The 18,172-nt window shown below is 45.3% G+C and overlaps 1 protein-coding gene and 1 non-coding gene across 3 annotated transcripts; one reads left to right on the plus strand and one right to left on the minus strand.

The window, feature by feature from the left end:
- Positions 1–3,934: 3,934 nt before the first annotated feature.
- On the plus strand, positions 3,935–13,855 carry LOC149363742 (ubiquitin-conjugating enzyme E2 J2-like). 2 transcript variants are annotated; one of them, XM_089573694.1, is made up of 8 exons: positions 3,935–4,150; positions 4,650–4,780; positions 5,208–5,248; positions 7,461–7,654; positions 10,751–10,798; positions 10,916–10,996; positions 12,231–12,331; positions 13,313–13,855. In XM_089573694.1, exons 2-8 carry the CDS (start codon positions 4,665–4,667, stop codon positions 13,314–13,316), a joined length of 585 nt encoding a protein of 194 aa, XP_089429820.1. In that variant the 5' UTR covers positions 3,935–4,150; positions 4,650–4,664; the 3' UTR covers positions 13,317–13,855. The 2 variants fall into 2 exon arrangements, with proteins under 2 accessions (XP_089429820.1, XP_089429819.1); XM_089573693.1 differs by having other exon boundaries at positions 12,231–13,855.
- On the minus strand, positions 6,891–6,962 carry TRNAA-CGC (transfer RNA alanine (anticodon CGC)). The gene has a single exon. It is a non-coding gene; the product is annotated as a tRNA-Ala (tRNA).
- Positions 13,856–18,172: the final 4,317 nt, after the last annotated feature.

The following is an 18,172-nucleotide window of genomic DNA, read 5'->3' on the forward strand; positions in this document are numbered from 1 at the left end:
GTAACAGCTGCCACAGTATGAATTGTGGATTCTAAGAGAAAAAAGAACTCACAAATTTTGCACTACTTTGAACAAAAATATTCAGCCAATATATGCACAACAGGCATACACCAATAACATTTCTACCGCAAAACCGTGAACCCACCGTACCGAGGGCCAGTAATAGAAAATCACTGGCCGCCGCGGTGCCTCAGAGGTTATGGTGCTTGGCTGTTGACCCGAAAGACCTGGGTTCGATCCAGGCTGTGGCGGTCGCATTTCGATGGAGGCAAAATTCTATAGACCCCTACAAAAATTTTATTAGTCACCCCTTGTCATGCTAATATGCAGGTACCAATTATTTCTGTAACGTACCTCTTATCATTTCTGTAATACCCGTTACTAGGTCTTCAAGAAAATAATAAACTGAAATGTAGCAAAGAGCTGATGGTTGTCTTTTCATAGAACATTCTTCACAGCAGCTCTGCTTCTGAAAGGAGCACCTCATTCTTTGTGGACTCAACTAGTTTTCTTCTATTTTAATCACCATGAGGTCAGTTACTCCAGTAACACTCTGACTCCTGATATGCTACACTCTAGTGAGCCAGTTTCACAACTCTCATAAAAGAATGATGAACTCAAAGGTCTGCCACAAGCATGTCATGGGCTACATCTTTAATGGAGTAGAGAAACCAAATTTTTGGATGCGCATTTCTCTTTACACTGATGCACTAGGCAATGCTGTACACAAGCCACCATGTGGATTTTAACTTTGTCAGCTAAATAATTTACAATTGAATTTTTTTTCTCGTGTCATCTGGTTTTGGTTTTTAACAGCCGAATGACTGCTCTGAAGTCAGATACATGTTCAGGTCACATGAGGCATGCAAAAAGAGATATAATCGCTGCCTGTTCACTTTATGTGACTCCAACTCTTAGACAGGTTTGTGTACGAGTTGATGCAAATAGCAATGAACAAAGCTGCAACAATACTGCTGTCTTTGTATGCCTCACATGACCTGAACACATCCCTGACATCACAGTCGTCGTTCGGTTGTTTAAGCTAAAGCAGTGCGAGAGAAAAAATGCAATTATAAATATATTGCCTCTTGTCGCAATCCATGCAGCTGTCTAGTCTTTCTAAAGTACTGCGCATCATTCTAACCAAAAGAAACAACTAAAATTTTGTTGTCTCTACTCCTTTAATACCTACTGGGCCTTGACAATATAAAAAGCACCTAAACATATCAGCGAACTGAGCTGCCGACCTTCAAAAATGTATCCACAAGCTCTTTTCACATTGTGCTTTTAAATATGTTGCCTCATACTCGTGATGTACATATGTTCTGACTGTGCACATTACAAAAACAGTAATTCAGGAACCAGCAGACCCACCCATTCAGCAGCATGGCAAGCGAAGAATGAAAATTAGAATGCAGCTAGAAAGAAAAGGCACACAGCTTTTTCAGACCTTCTAATTTGAATACCTCAAACTTCTGTGGCCAACTGTAAATGTTTCCTTACTGAAATCTCACACTCCTTTAGACGTTTGCCATAAAGGAGAGAAAAATTTGTCAACATGCTTCCCTCTAAAAGGAACAACCAAATATAAGTAGACAACCCATGTTTACATTTCATGCATTTTTAAGCTCTTCACTGTATGCAGAGAAGCATGTCACATGCATGGCGTGTTGATGTTTGGTTTATGCTGCTTCTTCACTTTATATTGAAAGGTCATGGCTACTCTTTTTTTTTTGTGTGTGTCCATTGCCCCACAGAGCTACCATCTATGGAGCAAGCTTATTTGCATTTAAAGGTCGCTTGCCTAGTCACTGCTGACTCCACACAAAACAGATTTTCCCCTCAAAACTGGCAACGTGCAGTAAAAGCAGGCGTGCAATTAATGTGACACCTCATACACTTCATAATGATGCAGTGGCCTACAAGGCCAAGCCAGCATGCTATTCATGTATGCGCACAAATTATATTCACTTATACAATGCTAATGTCAAAAAGAAACCCTTCTAGCTACAAATGCTAGCACAAAGTTAACGCAGCGCATTACGGCATGCATGGCATCCAACGTCCCTGTACAACATACTTTTACTAATAAGGCTAAAACAGTGCACCTGCACAAGGATGAAGGAAGATGAGACAAAACGCAGCATCTTCCTTATGCAGGTGTGCTGTTTTTGCCTTATTATGTCATACCAACTTGCCCATCAGTCTGTGTTTTCACTAACTGGTGCAGCAGAAAAAACAGCTAGCTGTGAAATTTGGAATGCATTCATGGCGTCTAGAAATTGAAGCTCAGAAAATGTAACACACAGAAAGTGCAAGAAACTGATCATCCCGAGTGTTTACGTTTCTCTCTGTGTTGTGTTTTACTTACACCGCAATAACCCAACATCGTTCCCAAACAAACCCAAGGGCCACACTGGCTACGCGGATGCTGAAAGCCTAAGTCAAGCCTCCCACTTCATCACAAACCATTACAGAAATGACAGAGCAAGCAAAACAAGCTTCGGCCTTGTCTGGCTTTATTCCAATGCTGAACGTTACAAGAAATACACCAAGAACCACACGTTCTACTTAATGAGTATAAAAACACTTCACCAAATAGATAAAAGAAAAGCAGCTTTCTACATATTCAAAGGTTCGGTGGTGTGACCATACTACGACATTCGCTAAACGCCTATCAGCGAAGAAAGAGGCGTACGGATCATAGTTCATGTGGCACGATGCGTCGCGTTAAGTCTCTCCGTGGGCAACGTTACGGCGTCGTACAAAGCAGCTGTGGCCTACCGTGTGCTTTGCGCAACATGGGTGTCAACGCGAAGTAATCCATTACAGCTTGGCTAGTTGGTGGGTAGACACTGCAGGCATATTAAACATTAAGACGGAAGATGTGTTGTCCTTTCAAAGGCTAGCGTGTAGTACGTCCAGTCCGCCTTCCTTCCGCATTTTAATTTTTTTTTAGCATAGCTTGTCGCCGGTGGGCATACATGCAGGACTCCAGGAACATAGTTTATATGTACCGCAACTGCCAAATGGCTCGCAGTATCCACCATTTTTATGCATACGAGCTCATCTTATCAGTACGTACAGGTCAGAATCAGTTACGCGCAACACAAGGAAACATAATTTTCGACACTCATCCAATGCTTCAAACCATTTCCTCCTTCTAGAGGAGGCAATGTTCAAACCACGACCCCCTCTATAAACTTTATAGAGTTATAAAGTTTATAGAGGAGGTCGTGGTTCAAACACGAGATACAATACCGAAAGGTGCCGAAGAGAACTGAAGTGACCTCAAATTCAGTCAAGCACCGCCTTGCAAAACGTCTCTAGGGGCTTCCGATATCATACCACGGCTGGAACAGGTCGCACTGCAAACTTGCATAATAAAGACAACACTAGGGCACTGGGGTACAAGTCCGGACGTTAGCGCGGTCAATATTACTCGCCATTGCACCAACCTTTGATGACTTTCACGGCAGCACTTACTCCACGCGTCAATGCACCGCGCGGTGAACAGCCATCGCAGCCATGTCAACAAACCACCGTGGCGTTGGCGATGACAGCGATGGTCACCGTGGCAACCGTGGAGACGCCAGCGACCTAGAAACTATGGCTAGGGACGTTTCAAAATTTTGCGACGCCATTTTTATCTAATTTTGCAACAAAAAGTACCCAGAAATGTACCTAAACAAACGCCATTTTGTTATGACGTCATTAAAAGTCACGTGACATGAGGATCGTCTTCCTCCATTTAGCCTTACGCCGCTAAGTGGCTGAAGCGTCTCCTAAACACAAGGTATGAAATAGAACTTTCCTATGTTTTACCCAGTAAATAAATAATTAAAAATAAATGATATTTGCGTAATAAGATCTCTGTTTATTATTTCATTTTGTATGATATTTATTCTTGAGGCCTCGCGATATCACCATATCACCTTTTGATAACTAGCCACAGAACATGGCGTACGGTGTGCAATGTTGCTGCTACTGTGCATTTGTCAAACTTCATGACGTGTAAATCGTTTATTCTTGGCTCTACGGCAGCGCGGAAACATCTTCGATGTGTAGACTTGCGCAGCACGCTAAGGCTGGATACCGCGTTCAGTGACACTTGCTTTCGCCTAAGGTTCTGCTCCGTACAAACCGCAAGGTATGGCAGCGCATTTTTGATGGCCCCGTTTAGCCTTCGCGTGGATTGCGAGCAGCTTGTTTTCTTGCTTATTGCGACATCGCACATTCTGCGATGGCAGAATGGAATGCTCAAGGCGGGGAGACACTTTCAGGGGCCTCGATTCGACGTTCCTTCGGACCGAGGTGGATGCCCTGCGTTGGCGACAATCCTGCCCGTCACTGGCTGCTCTTCGCTGTTGTGTTCTCTTAACAGCAATGAGGGCATGCGGCTGAATTGGTACCGGACAGATATCTGTAATGCTTGAGCAGAACGAGAATTTTAATTGCTCATGTCTTTTGCTGAGCCCTCGCACGCTGGGTTGTTGTCCACCATTGCAGGCGAGAACAAACTTTTGTTGTTACAACAACAACAAAAACGGCATAGAGATCGCATCATTCCTGTTTACAGCAGAAACAAAATGTACGTCACTGAGTCGCCCTTTTCTGGGGATTCAATCGTCGTCGATTCGATCACGCAGGTCGCGACAGCTGGGATGAATAAGAAGTACAACACAGCCGCTCAAAGACTTCGCCAAGATTACCTGCGGCTCGTCAGAGACCCGGTACCCTACATTATAGCTCATCCGCTGCCTTCCAACATCCTCGAGTGGTAAGCTCTGTGCCAGAAATTATTCAGTGTAGCTAAACTGGTCAAATTGTTTTGGTGCATAATAGGTTCAGTGTCTTCATACAATTAAACAAGCCCCCACTGCTGACGAACTGTCAGAATACCGTGCATGTCAAATTTCTTGACGGCTAGCCTGAATGTTTGCTTGGTGGCACTGTAAGTTTGTTTGAAACTAAACCTGAAAGTAAGCAAAACCTGGGGCCTTGTTAATGAGATGTGCATTCATTGCAGAATATACCCTCAATATTGTCACTGTGCAGTGAGCAAGGAACACTCATGTTCATTCAGTGCTGCAGTTTGTTTTGTAAACAACCTGTTATATTTCCCTGCCTAGCACATAATGCTGCTGTTGTTGATTGTCCTTGAAAGCACTGCCATTGGTTTGTTAACTTCGTGTCTTTTGTTGTAGGCATTATGTTGTACGAGGGCCAGAGAATACACCCTATGAAGGTATGCTCATTTCACTCCATTTGAATGTGCAGCATAGATTGCTTCGTGAGCTTGCGGTATCATTGTTGTCACATTGTAGTCAAGTTTCTTAATAGGTTTGTGGGTTTGGCTGGCCCATTGTGAAGGGCGATTTGGATAAGAATGAAACTCAATATTTCCTCTCTACTACTTGACTGTATTGTTTATACGTGCACTAATGTAGAATTTGTAGAATTAAAAGTCGTTCTCATAGCAGGCTGCTTCATCTCAGTGCCTGACACCCCTGTCACACGTCATTCCTTGAAGGCCGTTCCAGCAAAGGCACCTTTTTTCACCAAACGAGCGAAAGCTCAAAGGAGTAGCGACGCATCTACAGGGTGCAGCCCAGAATTGAAACAGTCGTCGAGGCTTAGCACTCACTGCTGTGCATGAGGCGGCTGAAGTGAGAGTTATAAAACTAAAGTGAGGTATTTTATTCATTCATTGACTCAGCTCAAACATTTTTTTATTCTTACTGCTTCCTTAAAACAACTGCGACAGCTACTCTCATCAGTAGCAGCAGTGTATTGCCTTGGCCACCATGGACACATGTTGTTGCTGCAGCAATTTTACTGTCTTGAAATCAGCACAAAATATAAACACTGGACCAAGAAGCCAAACCAGACAAACCTTTCATATATTTATAAGATGTTTTCAAACACTGTTAGTTGTGTAGATTTTTTTTTTCTGCTTTTACTTTTTGACGTTGGATGGCACTGCGATCGCAGGTTCTCGAAGGCCGCACCTTTGGGCTCCAAAGGTCTCGGACGGGTGCCTTTGCCTCTAAGGCCCTTAGCGGAAAAGGCGAAACATTTGTGCCTTGTAGCAGCTCTCCTTACACCTTTGAACATAAGGACCTGATTCTCAAAGGCCTTTGCGGTGCCCGTGTGGCAAGGGCATGAAAGATCTCTACAAACTAAGCAAAGACTAACTGGCCAGCAGTTGCAATGACAATCTTCTAGAGTATAACTGTATCGCTACCAAAGAAAGCAAAGCAGCCTTGTAGATAGAAATCTGAGTGTCGGATTCTCCTTTTCAAAATTCTCTCAGCATCTCCACTTTCAGCTATTGAGTTATTGATCAATTCAGCCTCGCCTTAGCGTCCGCTAGCTCTCTTAGTTATTTGAGTTAGTAGACCAGCTGCTAATGTAATGATGCTAGGTTCAGTTCCCGCGATCAGGAAACATTTCCTCTAGAACTGCACAAGGAAGGCTGCACAATTTTCCTTTATAGCCTATCACTGAGCTTAGTGGGTGTTGATAGCAATTATTTTCTTGTTTGAGAATCCCTTCTTCTTGGAAATTAACCAAACAAGACAGGGGGGATGAGGGGCTCGTTATAAATATGAGAAGCCAACAGCCACAGAAACCAAGGGACACGAGGGATTTTTAAAATTTATTTATTTATTTTGTGCTGTTGTTTGATTTAGAATATTACTGAATATGTTATCGAAATTCTAGAGGCCCGTGTACTGTGCGATGTCAGTGCACGTTAAAGAACCCCAGGTGGTCGAACTTTCCGGAGCCCTCCACTACGGCGTCTCTCATAGCCTTAGTTGCTTTGGGACGTTAAACCCCATAAACCAAACCAAACCATTAGAAAAGCAGAAGAAAAAACAACCACATGCCACCGGTGGGATCCGAACCCACGACCTCCGAATTGCGCGTCCAGTGCTCTACCGCTGAGCTACGGTGACGGCTGTCAATTCTTCTGCTTTCGGGGGTATTTATGTTTACAAATAACCTAACCTTTTAGAGTGTTCACCAGCGCCACCCACGCTCTTAAGCGGCGGACGTAGCACGTCCTGAGTTACCGCTGATGTGACGTAGAACGTCATCGAACGGCGAGAGTGGAAGCTGTGTGAGAACCCTCTTATGCTTCCTGTGGCGTCAAGGCTGCCAGAACCGAGGCCCTCGCTAAGCAATTAACCAAACAAGACAGGGGGGATGAAGGGCTCGTTATAAATATGAGAGAAGCCAACAGCCACAGAAACCAAGGGACACGAGGGATTTTTTAAATTAACTTATTTATTTTGTGCTGTTGTTCGATTTAGAATATTACTGAATATGTTGTCGCTTAAACCTAATTGATTAGAAAAGCAGAAGAAAAAACAACCACATGCCGCCGGTGGGATCTGAACCCACGACCTCTGAAAGTCGAGCGCTGCAAGTAATGCTTTGTTGCTGTGCTGCAGACGGCATCTACCATGGGAAGCTCATGTTTCCAGCTGAGTTCCCATTCAAGCCTCCCAGCATTCTTATGATCACACCCAGCGGCCGCTTCAAATGCAACACACGGCTTTGCCTCAGCATCTCCGACTTTCATCCTGACAGCTGGAACCCAGCATGGTCTGTTGCCACCATCCTGACAGGCTTGCTGAGCTTCATGGTAAGTGCAAACTTTGAATGCAGATTATGCTTTAGTCCAAGTGACATGATGGAGAAAAGAATAAAATAATGCGGAAAGCAAATGTGACATTAAAGGGGCTGCGAAACACTGCCTGGGGGAATACCGGCTATACTTCAGGTGGTTTCTTTATGTCACACAGATGCTGACTTAAAAAGAATTACAGGAATCGATGCACAGGAACGGGAGTTATTCAGTGAAGAAATTTCAAAATACAAGCTAACAAAACGCTGCCCTCAACTCGATTTTGGCGGGGCTTCCCACTCCTATTTCGCTCTCCCAATGACGGCACGTGGCGCAACCAATCAAAACAGCCAGCCAGAGCACGTCGCGGAAGTTTGTACTCCATGGTTGCCTGCTCTCTGTGAGACTGGCAGCGTTGTTTCCATGCCAGAGCGCCCCTGGTGGTGTATTTTTATTTTACTTGCCTTGCAGGGCTTTTATCTAAGACAAACAAATTGTCTTTGTTGATATGATATAAAACGCAGACAGGCGACAAAATGTTTCTCTATTTATTCACACAATTTGCAGTATATTTACTGTTTGTCCGGTCATCAAGCTCGTGCCAGGTGATGTCATATCCGCTGCTAAAAACCCGCCACTGTGTGGCGACACCATCAGAGCCATGAAGTTGTTTTTGGGGGGACATTAAAATATTAAAAAGCGGAATATACGCGGTGTTACCGACGCTAATAGCACCATTATAACTCACTGTATGCAATCAACAGGCAAAACAGTTAACTAAGATTGTGTTTCTGGGCCCCTTTAAAGGGGCACTTAGGACAAATTGAAGTTGGCCTATATCGGGTGATTAACAAGTTGAAATGACAAAATACAGGTATCACCGCCACATGCTGTTTTCACAAAATAATAACAAAGTAACATTGTACTGTGTAGGAAGAAGTACACTGAAAAGCTCTCAGTGTGCCGAATTTGCTGCATTTAATGTTCAAAGTATGATCATACATCAGTTTATTACGCCTCAAACACCAGCACTGAAAATTGCATATTGGTTGTCCTCTCATCGAAAGATCAAATGGAAATTTAACTAACCCCCATAAATTGAATCTTAAATTTGGCAAAACCTCCGAGAAGTGCTTTGTCACTGTTGAGAATGCAGTGTGTGTGTGTGTGTGCGTGCGTGTGTGCGTGTGCGTGTGTGCGCGCACGTGCGTGCGTGTGTGAGAGAGAGAGAGAAATCTTGCTTGAATAGTATTTTACTGGACTAATCCCATGCAAAACACTTCCCATTGTGAGTACCGCTAGTGGAGAGGCAGAAAGGGTTGGTTGGTCTGTGTTGGTTGCCTGTATTCTGTTCTATTGCAGTGAGCCTCAGTCTGTTTGTTATTGATTAATATACTCATTTTCATAAAATACACACGGCAGAAACAGTTTACTTGCAGGCCAGAACACTGCAAGTCCACAGTGTGGTCGTGTCACATCTGAAAATGTGGATGGCACCATCTGTAGCGTGGTGTGTGGAGCAGTTATTCTGAGCTGCTACGGCAGCCAGTGTGCACTTGTAAAGTCTTGCCCCAGGCATCTATAAAGTGGAACAACAGTAAAATGGAACTTGTAAAGGCCCCACCACAGTGGCTCAGTGGTTACGACGCTCTGCTGCTGATCCGAAAGACGTGGGTTCGATCCCGGCTGCGGCAGCCGAATTTCGATGAAGGCGAAATTCGAGATGCCCGTGTACTGTGCGATGTCAGTGCATGTTAAAGGGACCATGCAAAGAATTAAAAGCCGCTTGTAAATGTTAGAAGTGATGCTCAGAAGCATTGACACCAAGTATGAGTCTTCGGAACTGAGCCGGCAATTTATTACGAATTTCTAAAAACCGCGTTTTTTAAAATTCGCGAGCCGTTTGGTGTCTTCGTAGGGAGCCATTTTGAAACCAAAATCGGGAAAACAGACGTCACTAGTCCCATGACGTCGGCAGGCCACCACACGCTGTCATTCGCTCGAGCAGCGGCAGCTACGACGTCATGGGCACACTTCCGGTAGCGGTGAAAATCGTCTGCTCGAGCCGCCGCGCGACCCCCTCGGGCAAGCGCGAGCCAGGGCATTGCCTTCACGCATATGTTTTCAATTTACCTCTGCCGCCTCTTTCTGTCGCGAGTTTGGGAGCCAAGAAAGCGCTGAGACCGGAGAGACGCTGCCGACGCACGCTGCTCCTCGGGAGTGCGACAACCGGAAGTCGTAAACCGAACGTCAGCGAATGACGTATTCATGGGCGGAGCCCAGTCCCGGAGCTGTTTTCGTTATTTTTTTTATGGTGCCCCGCGCGTACGAGTTGAGGGGGGAGAGGAGGAGCGTGATTTTTAATCGTCTATAACTTCATTGTTATTGATGCTAGCTCAAAAATTCTTGCGCTTGGGTGACGAGTGATGGATTGCCTATCTTTACGTAATCTCAGTTAATTTATTGCATAGTCCCTTTAAAGAACCCCAGGTGGTCGAAATTTCTGGAGCCCTCCACTATGGCTTCCCTGATAGCCTGAGTCGCTTTGGGACGTTAAACCCCAATAAACCAGACCAAAACTTGTAAAGCTGAATCAACATTCATTGAACATTTCGAGGTGCCAAGATGGGGCAAGTGGTTACTGTGTGTATTACCATAACAGCTTACTACAGATGGTGTCATTTCAGCTGTCAAATGCGGCATTGGTATGGTTTGGTTTGCGTCTTCGAATTAAATGTGCTAGCTCCATTCAATGCCCACACAGTGCAGATCTTAAAACAGTGAGTGTTGAATGTACCATATATATAGTGCTTGTTGATGGAAGACTCTGTACTTTTTTATCAGTGCACACTTAGAGTAGTCATTTGGACATGGAACATTGATATGTTTTTTGTGTACGTCACTCACCCAGCCTTGAAAGACTGAATTGACAGGGGTCCAAATCTGCACCTTTCAGTGTTACTTCTCCTAAATTTGTGTTTTCCATAGTTGCTAAATTTCACTTTGAGAGAGCACAAAAAGAAAGAACAAAGCCTGTCTTACCATATTAGCCTCATTTACACTGTGTGGAAAATTGCTTCTGGGGAAGTTTAATGATGCCTTTGTTGCTTGCAGGTGGAAAAGAACCCTACACTGGGAAGTATTGACACGACGGACAGGGAGGTGAGCTCAGCAACCTGCCATTTCCACTGTGTGATATTAAAAAGCCATCTGCCTGCATGCAGATGCCTGCAGAATGTGGCTATGCGTACAATTATTTTTTTCCCCTTTTCGTTGCAGAAAAGGCAGCTTGCAAGGGAAAGCCTAGAGTTCAACTTGAAGGACGAAGTGTTCTGTGAGCTCTTTCCAGACCTGGTTGAGGTGAGAATGAAGAAGCTGTTATGGGCAGTGCACTTGCATGTTACAGGCAGGCTTACGAGTGCCCACTTGGAAGGCCTGAAATTAGGTTAAGAATAGTGCAGCAAGTTATGGGAAGGAGAATGATAGGGACGATATATATCATAGGGAGAATGATAGGAGACAGGAAGAGAGCAGAGTGGGCAAGGGAGCTGACATGGGTTAATGATATCCTAGCTGAAATAAACGATGAGATGGACATGGGTGGCGGAGAGTCCTTCAGGGTCACTTAGTGGATACCAAGAGACATTGTAGGAGGCGGCTGAATGTAATGCGGGAATGGCTGCAGCTAGTGCAGATGGTGTCCTGCACTGGATGTAGTTGGTCTAATGGTGAAGATGATTTGGTTCTGCAGTCGCTGGCATCATATACTTGTTTGAGGTTAGTCACAGCTTGTATTTTCCGTTCACATCTTTGGGCAGTGAGGTAGGCTGACTGGCTTTGTCTGCTGAAGCACTATACAGGGTGTTTCACCGAAGACTTTCTGCAATTTTTAAAAATAAGCTATTTGAATTAGATGCGCGCTTTTTCTGGCATAGCATTGTCAGTGGTGCAGTACATAATGCAGCTAAGACGTGCTAACTAGCAGGCTTGTTAACCAATATTTAATAGTTAACTTTTAAACTATTACCGTTGGGCTCCTTAATTATTGAGAGGCATGTAGCCCACCGTAAGTAATGTCGATATCTGTTTTTAGAACGCGATTATCCTCGGCGCTGTGGCCCAACAAATTTTGGCTATCTCGACGAGTTAGGTTCACTGGAGAGGTTGCTTTGCCTGCAAGCTTCTCAAACTGCATGTATTTTGGCGCGATGTAGGCGAAATTTGTTGGGCCACAGCGCCGAGGATAATCGCGTTCTCGAAATTCTAAAAACGGATATGGACATTACTTACGGTGGGCTGCATGCCTCTCAATAATTAAGGAGCCCAACGTTAATAGTTTAAAAGTTAACTATTAAATATTCGTTACCCAGCCTGCTAGTTAGCACGTCTTAGCTGCATTATGATGTACTACACCACTGACAATGCTGTGCCAGAAAAAGTGCGCATCTAATTCAAATAGCTTATTTTTAAAAATTGCAGAAAGTCTTAGATGAAACACCCTGTATAGTATAGCGCCGTCAAGTGACGTAGCCACATGTGATGCTCCTGTGCAAGTTCAAGACGTTTGTGTGTGGTTTTTTTCTTCCTGATGCAGGAGATCAAAGAGCAGATCCAGAAGAGGAAAACGGAAGTGGAGGCCCAGAACGCGTACCTCGCCGAGCGCAGCATCTCGGGCACCAGCCTGGGCGACCAAGGGTACGGCCTGCTGGGGAGCACGCTGACCAACATCTTTGTTATCGTCGGCTTTGCTGCGTTTGCCTACACGGTGAAGTACGTGCTGTCGTTCAGCGCCAAGTGACTGCGGGCTGCCACCGCACGCACAAGGAGACCCCCCAGGACAGTGCGCGTGCGGAGGATTAGTATGGGACTCAAAGCAACTCGAGCAGGAGAGGGGCAGTGTGTGCCGCAGCTGCTGCCGCCACCACCGACTAGCATTGTGTACATAGCCGCGTGCGCATTTCTACTGAAGCGACGACTTCCTCCAACGGTGACCAGTAGCAGGACTGGTCCGGTTTGGCACCTTTGAATGAAACTGAGGGAACACATTCTTCCAGGGAATAGGTGGGGAAATGTGTGCACTGTTTGCAGGGGGAGGGGCGTCCGGCAGTTTGTGTTCAGCAATCAAATTGTGCTCGTTGAGGTGGCTCAGAGGGCAGATTGATTTTGCACCATTGTAGGGGGTCCATAAAGCATGGTTTCAAATCTGCTTCACAGAGAGGCAACTGCTAACCTTTTGTTGGAAATGCTTTATCAGCGCTGATGCAGATTTGTGTTATAGAAGTGGTTGTTAAAGTGAATTTTTTTTTCACTGCTTCTTGTTGCAAGCTTTGAAATTTGGTACTGTGGCATGTTTGCAAAGTTGAAGGATGCTTTCAAGAGTTGAACAAGAAGCACGTGGAATTGGTTGAGTATGTTTGTTTTTTTCTAATGATGCCAGAGCTAATAGCATATGGGTGGGTGCATACGGAACATTTTTCAGTTAATTGCTGTGTGTATGCTCGAAATATGTGGCCCATTGCAAAGATGTGTGTAGAGCGCTCATGAAATGTGCATGCCTTCACCTCTAGGTCATGCTGTATGCTGTTGTGGGGTGGGGGAAGTGTACCATGTGCAGTAACAAATTGCTTAACGAGCTAAAGCTTGCTGTGTTGTGACAAAGAGGTCCATGTTTTGCAGATGAAAGAAGCCGGATCCGGGATGTCAAAAGGCGCATTCCTGCATCTTGTTGAAAACTTGTACCATATTAAAAATTGTGCAGAGGGAGCGTCAAGAAGCTTCCAACGAGTACATTAATTACAGCCTCTATGTCTTGAAGCAAACTTCCAGAGTCAAGTTTTCACAGGCTCAGAACTGTGGATGTGGTGAAAAGTTGCTTTTCACAGTACGGCCCTTCACCAGAGCGTTTTTGTGTTTAGTGCCATTCAATGACCGGGAAAGTTCGCTATATGCAATGACATCACGAGCCATTACTTCCAATTAAGAATATTGCGGGAAATGTGTTTTTGTCTCACTTAAACAGTGCAGATGAATGGGCTTCTGCTTTTTGTGACGCATTGTGCAGTTGAGCCCACCTATAACAAATTCTACATATCATATGCGCGAAGTTTGTAATACATACACCCTGCTCGAAATACAGTAAAAGCTCACCAATTTGGACTTTAAGCGACCGCGAAAAATGTTCGAATTATCGTATCACCTCGAATAAACTGACAAGAACTGCTTGCGTCGCAGTAAATATATTCGGTGAAAGACTGGGCAATAGACCCCTACTTTCGAGATCAGAGCTGCATGACAATGACTATTTTTCGCAGTTCCGTCTGTGCTTTATTGCATGCACTCTGTTCGCAGCGTCAAAGCAGAGCTGCTCCAAATGGTAAGGTCCTCCCAGTCATCCACAGCGCGACGTGGCTTCACTGCTCAAGTGTGAACGAAAAGTGATGAGCGTACAGTGTTTGCACACTGGCAGAAGCAAGTGAAAGTGATGTGCTAATCGCCATACAAAACCACGCAACTGAGTTAGGCTCACTGGCTGATCCGTGGCCGATGGCCTCCGTCACTGCCCGCTGGCACAAAGCTTCGAAAAGCGGAGCCGAAACAAAAAAATCCCGGGAGTGCACTTAAAGGGGCTGCGAAACACTGCTCGGGGGGATACCGGCTATACTTCAGGTCGATGTCACACAGGTGCTGACTTAAAAAGAATTACAGGAATCGATGCACAGGAACGGGAGTTATTCAATGAAGAAATTTCATAATACAAGCAAACAAAACTCTGCCCTCAACTCGATTCTGGCGGGGCTTCCTACTCCTATTTCGCTCTCCCAATGACGGCACCTGGCGCAACCAATCAAAACAGCCTGCCAGAGCACGTCGCGGAAGTTTGCACTCCATGGTTGCCTGCTCTCTGTAACTCGTTCTTGCTGAGACTGGCCGCGTTGTTTCCATACCAGAGCCCCTGGTGGTGTATTTTTATTTTACTTGCTTTGCAGGGCTTTTATCTAAGACAAACAAGTTGTTTTTGTTGATCTAATATAAAACGCAGACAGGTGAAAAAATGTTTCTCTATTCATTCACTCAATTTGCAGTATATTTACTGCTTGTCCAATCATCAGCTCGCGCCAAGTGATGTCATATCCACTGCTGAAACCCGCCACTGGGTGGGGACACCATCAGAGCCATGAATTTGTTTTTGGGAGGGCATTAAATATTAAAAAACGGAATATACGCGGTATTACCAATGCTGATAGCACCATTGATGCGATCAACAGGCAAGATAGTCAACCAAGATAGTGTTTCTGGGCCCCTTTAAGTGTGCTCAGGTGGGCAGAGTTTCGCGAGTCGTACCCGCCGTCTGCTATCCCAGTGTTGCCATACTGTAGTGTTGCCAGATTGCGCGATTCCCAGTGTTGCCAGGCTATAAGGTTGCCAGATTGTGAACTAAAACCCAGTGTGGCTGACTATTTGTCCCCTCTCTCTTTTACATTCTCCTCCGCCTACAACTACGCTGTCGCGCCGGAACAGCCCAGCTCGTAAGAGCAGCCTTGCCCGGAGTGGCCGCCGCCTGTTCGCCAAGCGAAAGAGCACGTCCGCGGCGGTTACGCTTTTTTAGTGACTTGTCGAGCAGACGGGTACGACAGACGAAATCTGCCGCTGCGTGGCCCCAGTGAGCGTATTAAGACGAGAGAAACGCGTGATTTTGTTGAAATAAGCGTGCTATGCTCAAATTCACTTGTCGAGCAGACGGGTGCACCAGACGAAATCTGCCGCTGCGTGGCCCCAGTGAGCGTATTAAGACGAGAGAAACGCGTGATTTTGTTGAAATAAGCGTGCTATGCTCAAATTCACTTGTCGAGCAGACGTGTACGACAGACGAAATCTGCCGATGCGTGGCCCCAGTGATCGTATTAAGACGAGAGAAACGCGTGATTTTGGTGAAATAAGCGTGCTATGCTCAAATTCACTTGTCGAGCAGACGGGTACGACAGACGAAATCTGCCGCTGCGTGGCCCCAGTGAGCGTATTAAGACGAGAGAAACGCGTGATTTTGTTGAAATAAGCGTGCTATGCTCAAATTCACTTGTCGAGCAGACGGGTACGACAGACGAAATCTGCCGCTGCGTGGCCCCAGTGAGCGTATTAAGACGAGAGAAACGCGTGATTTTGTTGAAATAAGCGTGCTATGCTCAAATTCACTTGTCGAGCAGACGGGTACGACAGACGAAATCTGCCGCTGCGTGGCCCCAGTGAGCGTATTAAGACGAGAGAAACGCGTGATTTTGGTGAAATAAGCGTGCTATGCTCAAATTCACTTGTCGAGCAGACGGGTACGACAGACGAAATCTGCCGCTGCGTGGCCCCAGTGAGCGTATTAAGACGAGAGAAACGCGTGATTTTGTTGAAATAAGCGTGCTATGCTCAAATTCACTTGTCGAGCAGACGGGTACGACAGACGAAATCTGCCGCTGCGTGGCCCCAGTGAGCGTATTAAGACGAGAGAAACGCGTGATTTTGTTGAAATAAGCGTGCTATGCTCAAATTCACTTGTCGAGCAGACGGGTACGACAGACGAAATCTGCCGCTGCGTGGCCCCAGTGAGTGTATTAAGACGAGAGAAACGCGTGATTTTGTTGAAATAAGCGTGCTATGCTCAAATTCACTTGTCGAGCAGACGGGTACGACAGACGAAATCTGCCGCTAGTGAGCGTATTAAGACGAGAGAAACGCGTGATTTTGTTGAAACAAGCGTGCTATGCTCAAATTCACTTGTCGAGCAGACGGGTACGACAGACGAAATCTGCCGCTGCGTGGCCCCAGTGAGCGTATTAAGACGAGAGAAACGCGTGATTTTGTTGAAATAAGCGTGCTATGCTCAAATTCACTTGTCGAGCAGACGGGTACGACAGACGAAATCTGCCGCTGCGTGGCCCCAGTGAGCGTATTAAGACGAGAGAAACGCGTGATTTTGTTGAAATAAGCGTGCTGTGCTCAAATTCACTTGTCGAGCAGACGGGTACGACAGACGAAATCTGCCGCTGCGTGGCCCCAGTGAGCGTATTAAGACGAGAGAAACGCGTGATTTTGTTGAAATAAGCGTGCTATGCTCAAATTCACTTGTCGAGCAGACGGGTACGACAGACGAAATCTGCCGCTGCGTGGCCCCAGTGAGCGTATTAAGACGAGAGAAACGCGTGATTTTGTTGAAATAAGCGTGCTAAGCTCAAATTCACTTGTCGAGCAGACGGGTACACCAGACGAAATCTGCCGATGCGTGGCCCCAGTGATCGTATTTAGACGAGAGAAACGCGTGATTTTGTTGAAATAAGCGTGCTAAGCTCAAATTCACTTGTCGAGCAGACGGGTACATCAGACGAAATCTGCCGCTGCGTGGCCCCAGTGATCGTATTAAGACGAGAGAAACGCGTGATTTTGTTGAAATAAGCGTGCTAAGCTCAAATTCACTTGTCGAGCAGACGGGTACATCAGACGAAATCTGCCGATGCGTGGCCCCAGTGATCGTATTTAGACGAGAGAAACGCGTTATTTTGGTGAAATAAGCGTGCTATGCTCAAATTCACTTGTCGAGCAGACGGGTACGACAGACGAAATCTGCCGCTGCGTGGCCCCAGTGAGCGTATTAAGACGAGAGAAACGCGTGATTTTGTTGAAATAAGCGTGCTATGCTCAAATTCACTTGTCGAGCAGACGGGTACGACAGACGAAATCTGCCGCTGCGTGGCCCCAGTGAGCGTATTAAGACGAGAGAAACGTGTGATTTTGTTGAAATAAGCGTGCTATGCTCAAATTCACTTGTCGAGCAGACGGGTACGACAGACGAAATCTGCCGATGCGTGGCCCCAGTGATCGTATTTAGACGAGAGAAACGCGTGATTTTGTTGAAATCAACTTCTCTGTTTTTCCGCATCTTTCCTTGCTAATAGCAATAACACTAGATTATCTGAACAAAACAATATACTTCTACCAAAAGTGAGTACAAATTATGGAAAACAAACTGCTTTTTTCTCTGCCATCAAAACCTGGAATTCATTACCACTAGCAATGAAATCCGCACGTTCGCAGTCCGCTTTCTACACTTTACTAAAAAAGCATCTCTCATCAACCCATTCAGCTTCATGCCATGCTTAAGTTTGCCTTAATCTTATTTTCTGTTCCCCACTCTGACAGCAAACGGTCATATTGTTACTCATCTGGAACCTCTTTTTTTTTCCTCCGCCTATATTTTATATCTGCATTTATTCAATGCCCATTGCTATACGATGTCTTTTTGTGTTCTTTCTCTTGCTCTTATGCTTTGCTGTTTTATGCCATTATTGTTAAATTATGCCCGCTAACTATTGTATAACTTATTCATTGGCGCAAATTACACTAATAGGTTTTAACTTAATTGTATACTTTTGTTCCATCTCCCCTGCCAAACTTGTGCACTTTTCTTATGTATTCCTGATGGGAGGTTCCCCAGACAGTTTTCACTTTGGGACCTCCTACTGTACTAACTTTTTATGAAACTTACAACTCATTTGT

Source organism: Amblyomma mixtum, chromosome 2, assembly GCF_055824585.1.
Source record: "Amblyomma mixtum isolate Tamu chromosome 2, ASM5582458v1, whole genome shotgun sequence".
NCBI lineage: Eukaryota > Metazoa > Arthropoda > Arachnida > Ixodida > Ixodidae > Amblyomma > Amblyomma mixtum.

Coding starts and splice junctions, on each gene's coding strand:
- LOC149363742 (XM_089573693.1), top strand. CDS start 4,665: ATGAATAAGAAGTACAACACAGCCGCTCAAAGACTTCGCCAAGATTAC. Junction 5,249..7,460: donor AGAGAATACACCCTATGAAG/GTATGCTCATTT, acceptor GCTGTGCTGCAG/ACGGCATCTACCATGGGAAG. Junction 7,655..10,750: donor CAGGCTTGCTGAGCTTCATG/GTAAGTGCAAAC, acceptor TGTTGCTTGCAG/GTGGAAAAGAACCCTACACT.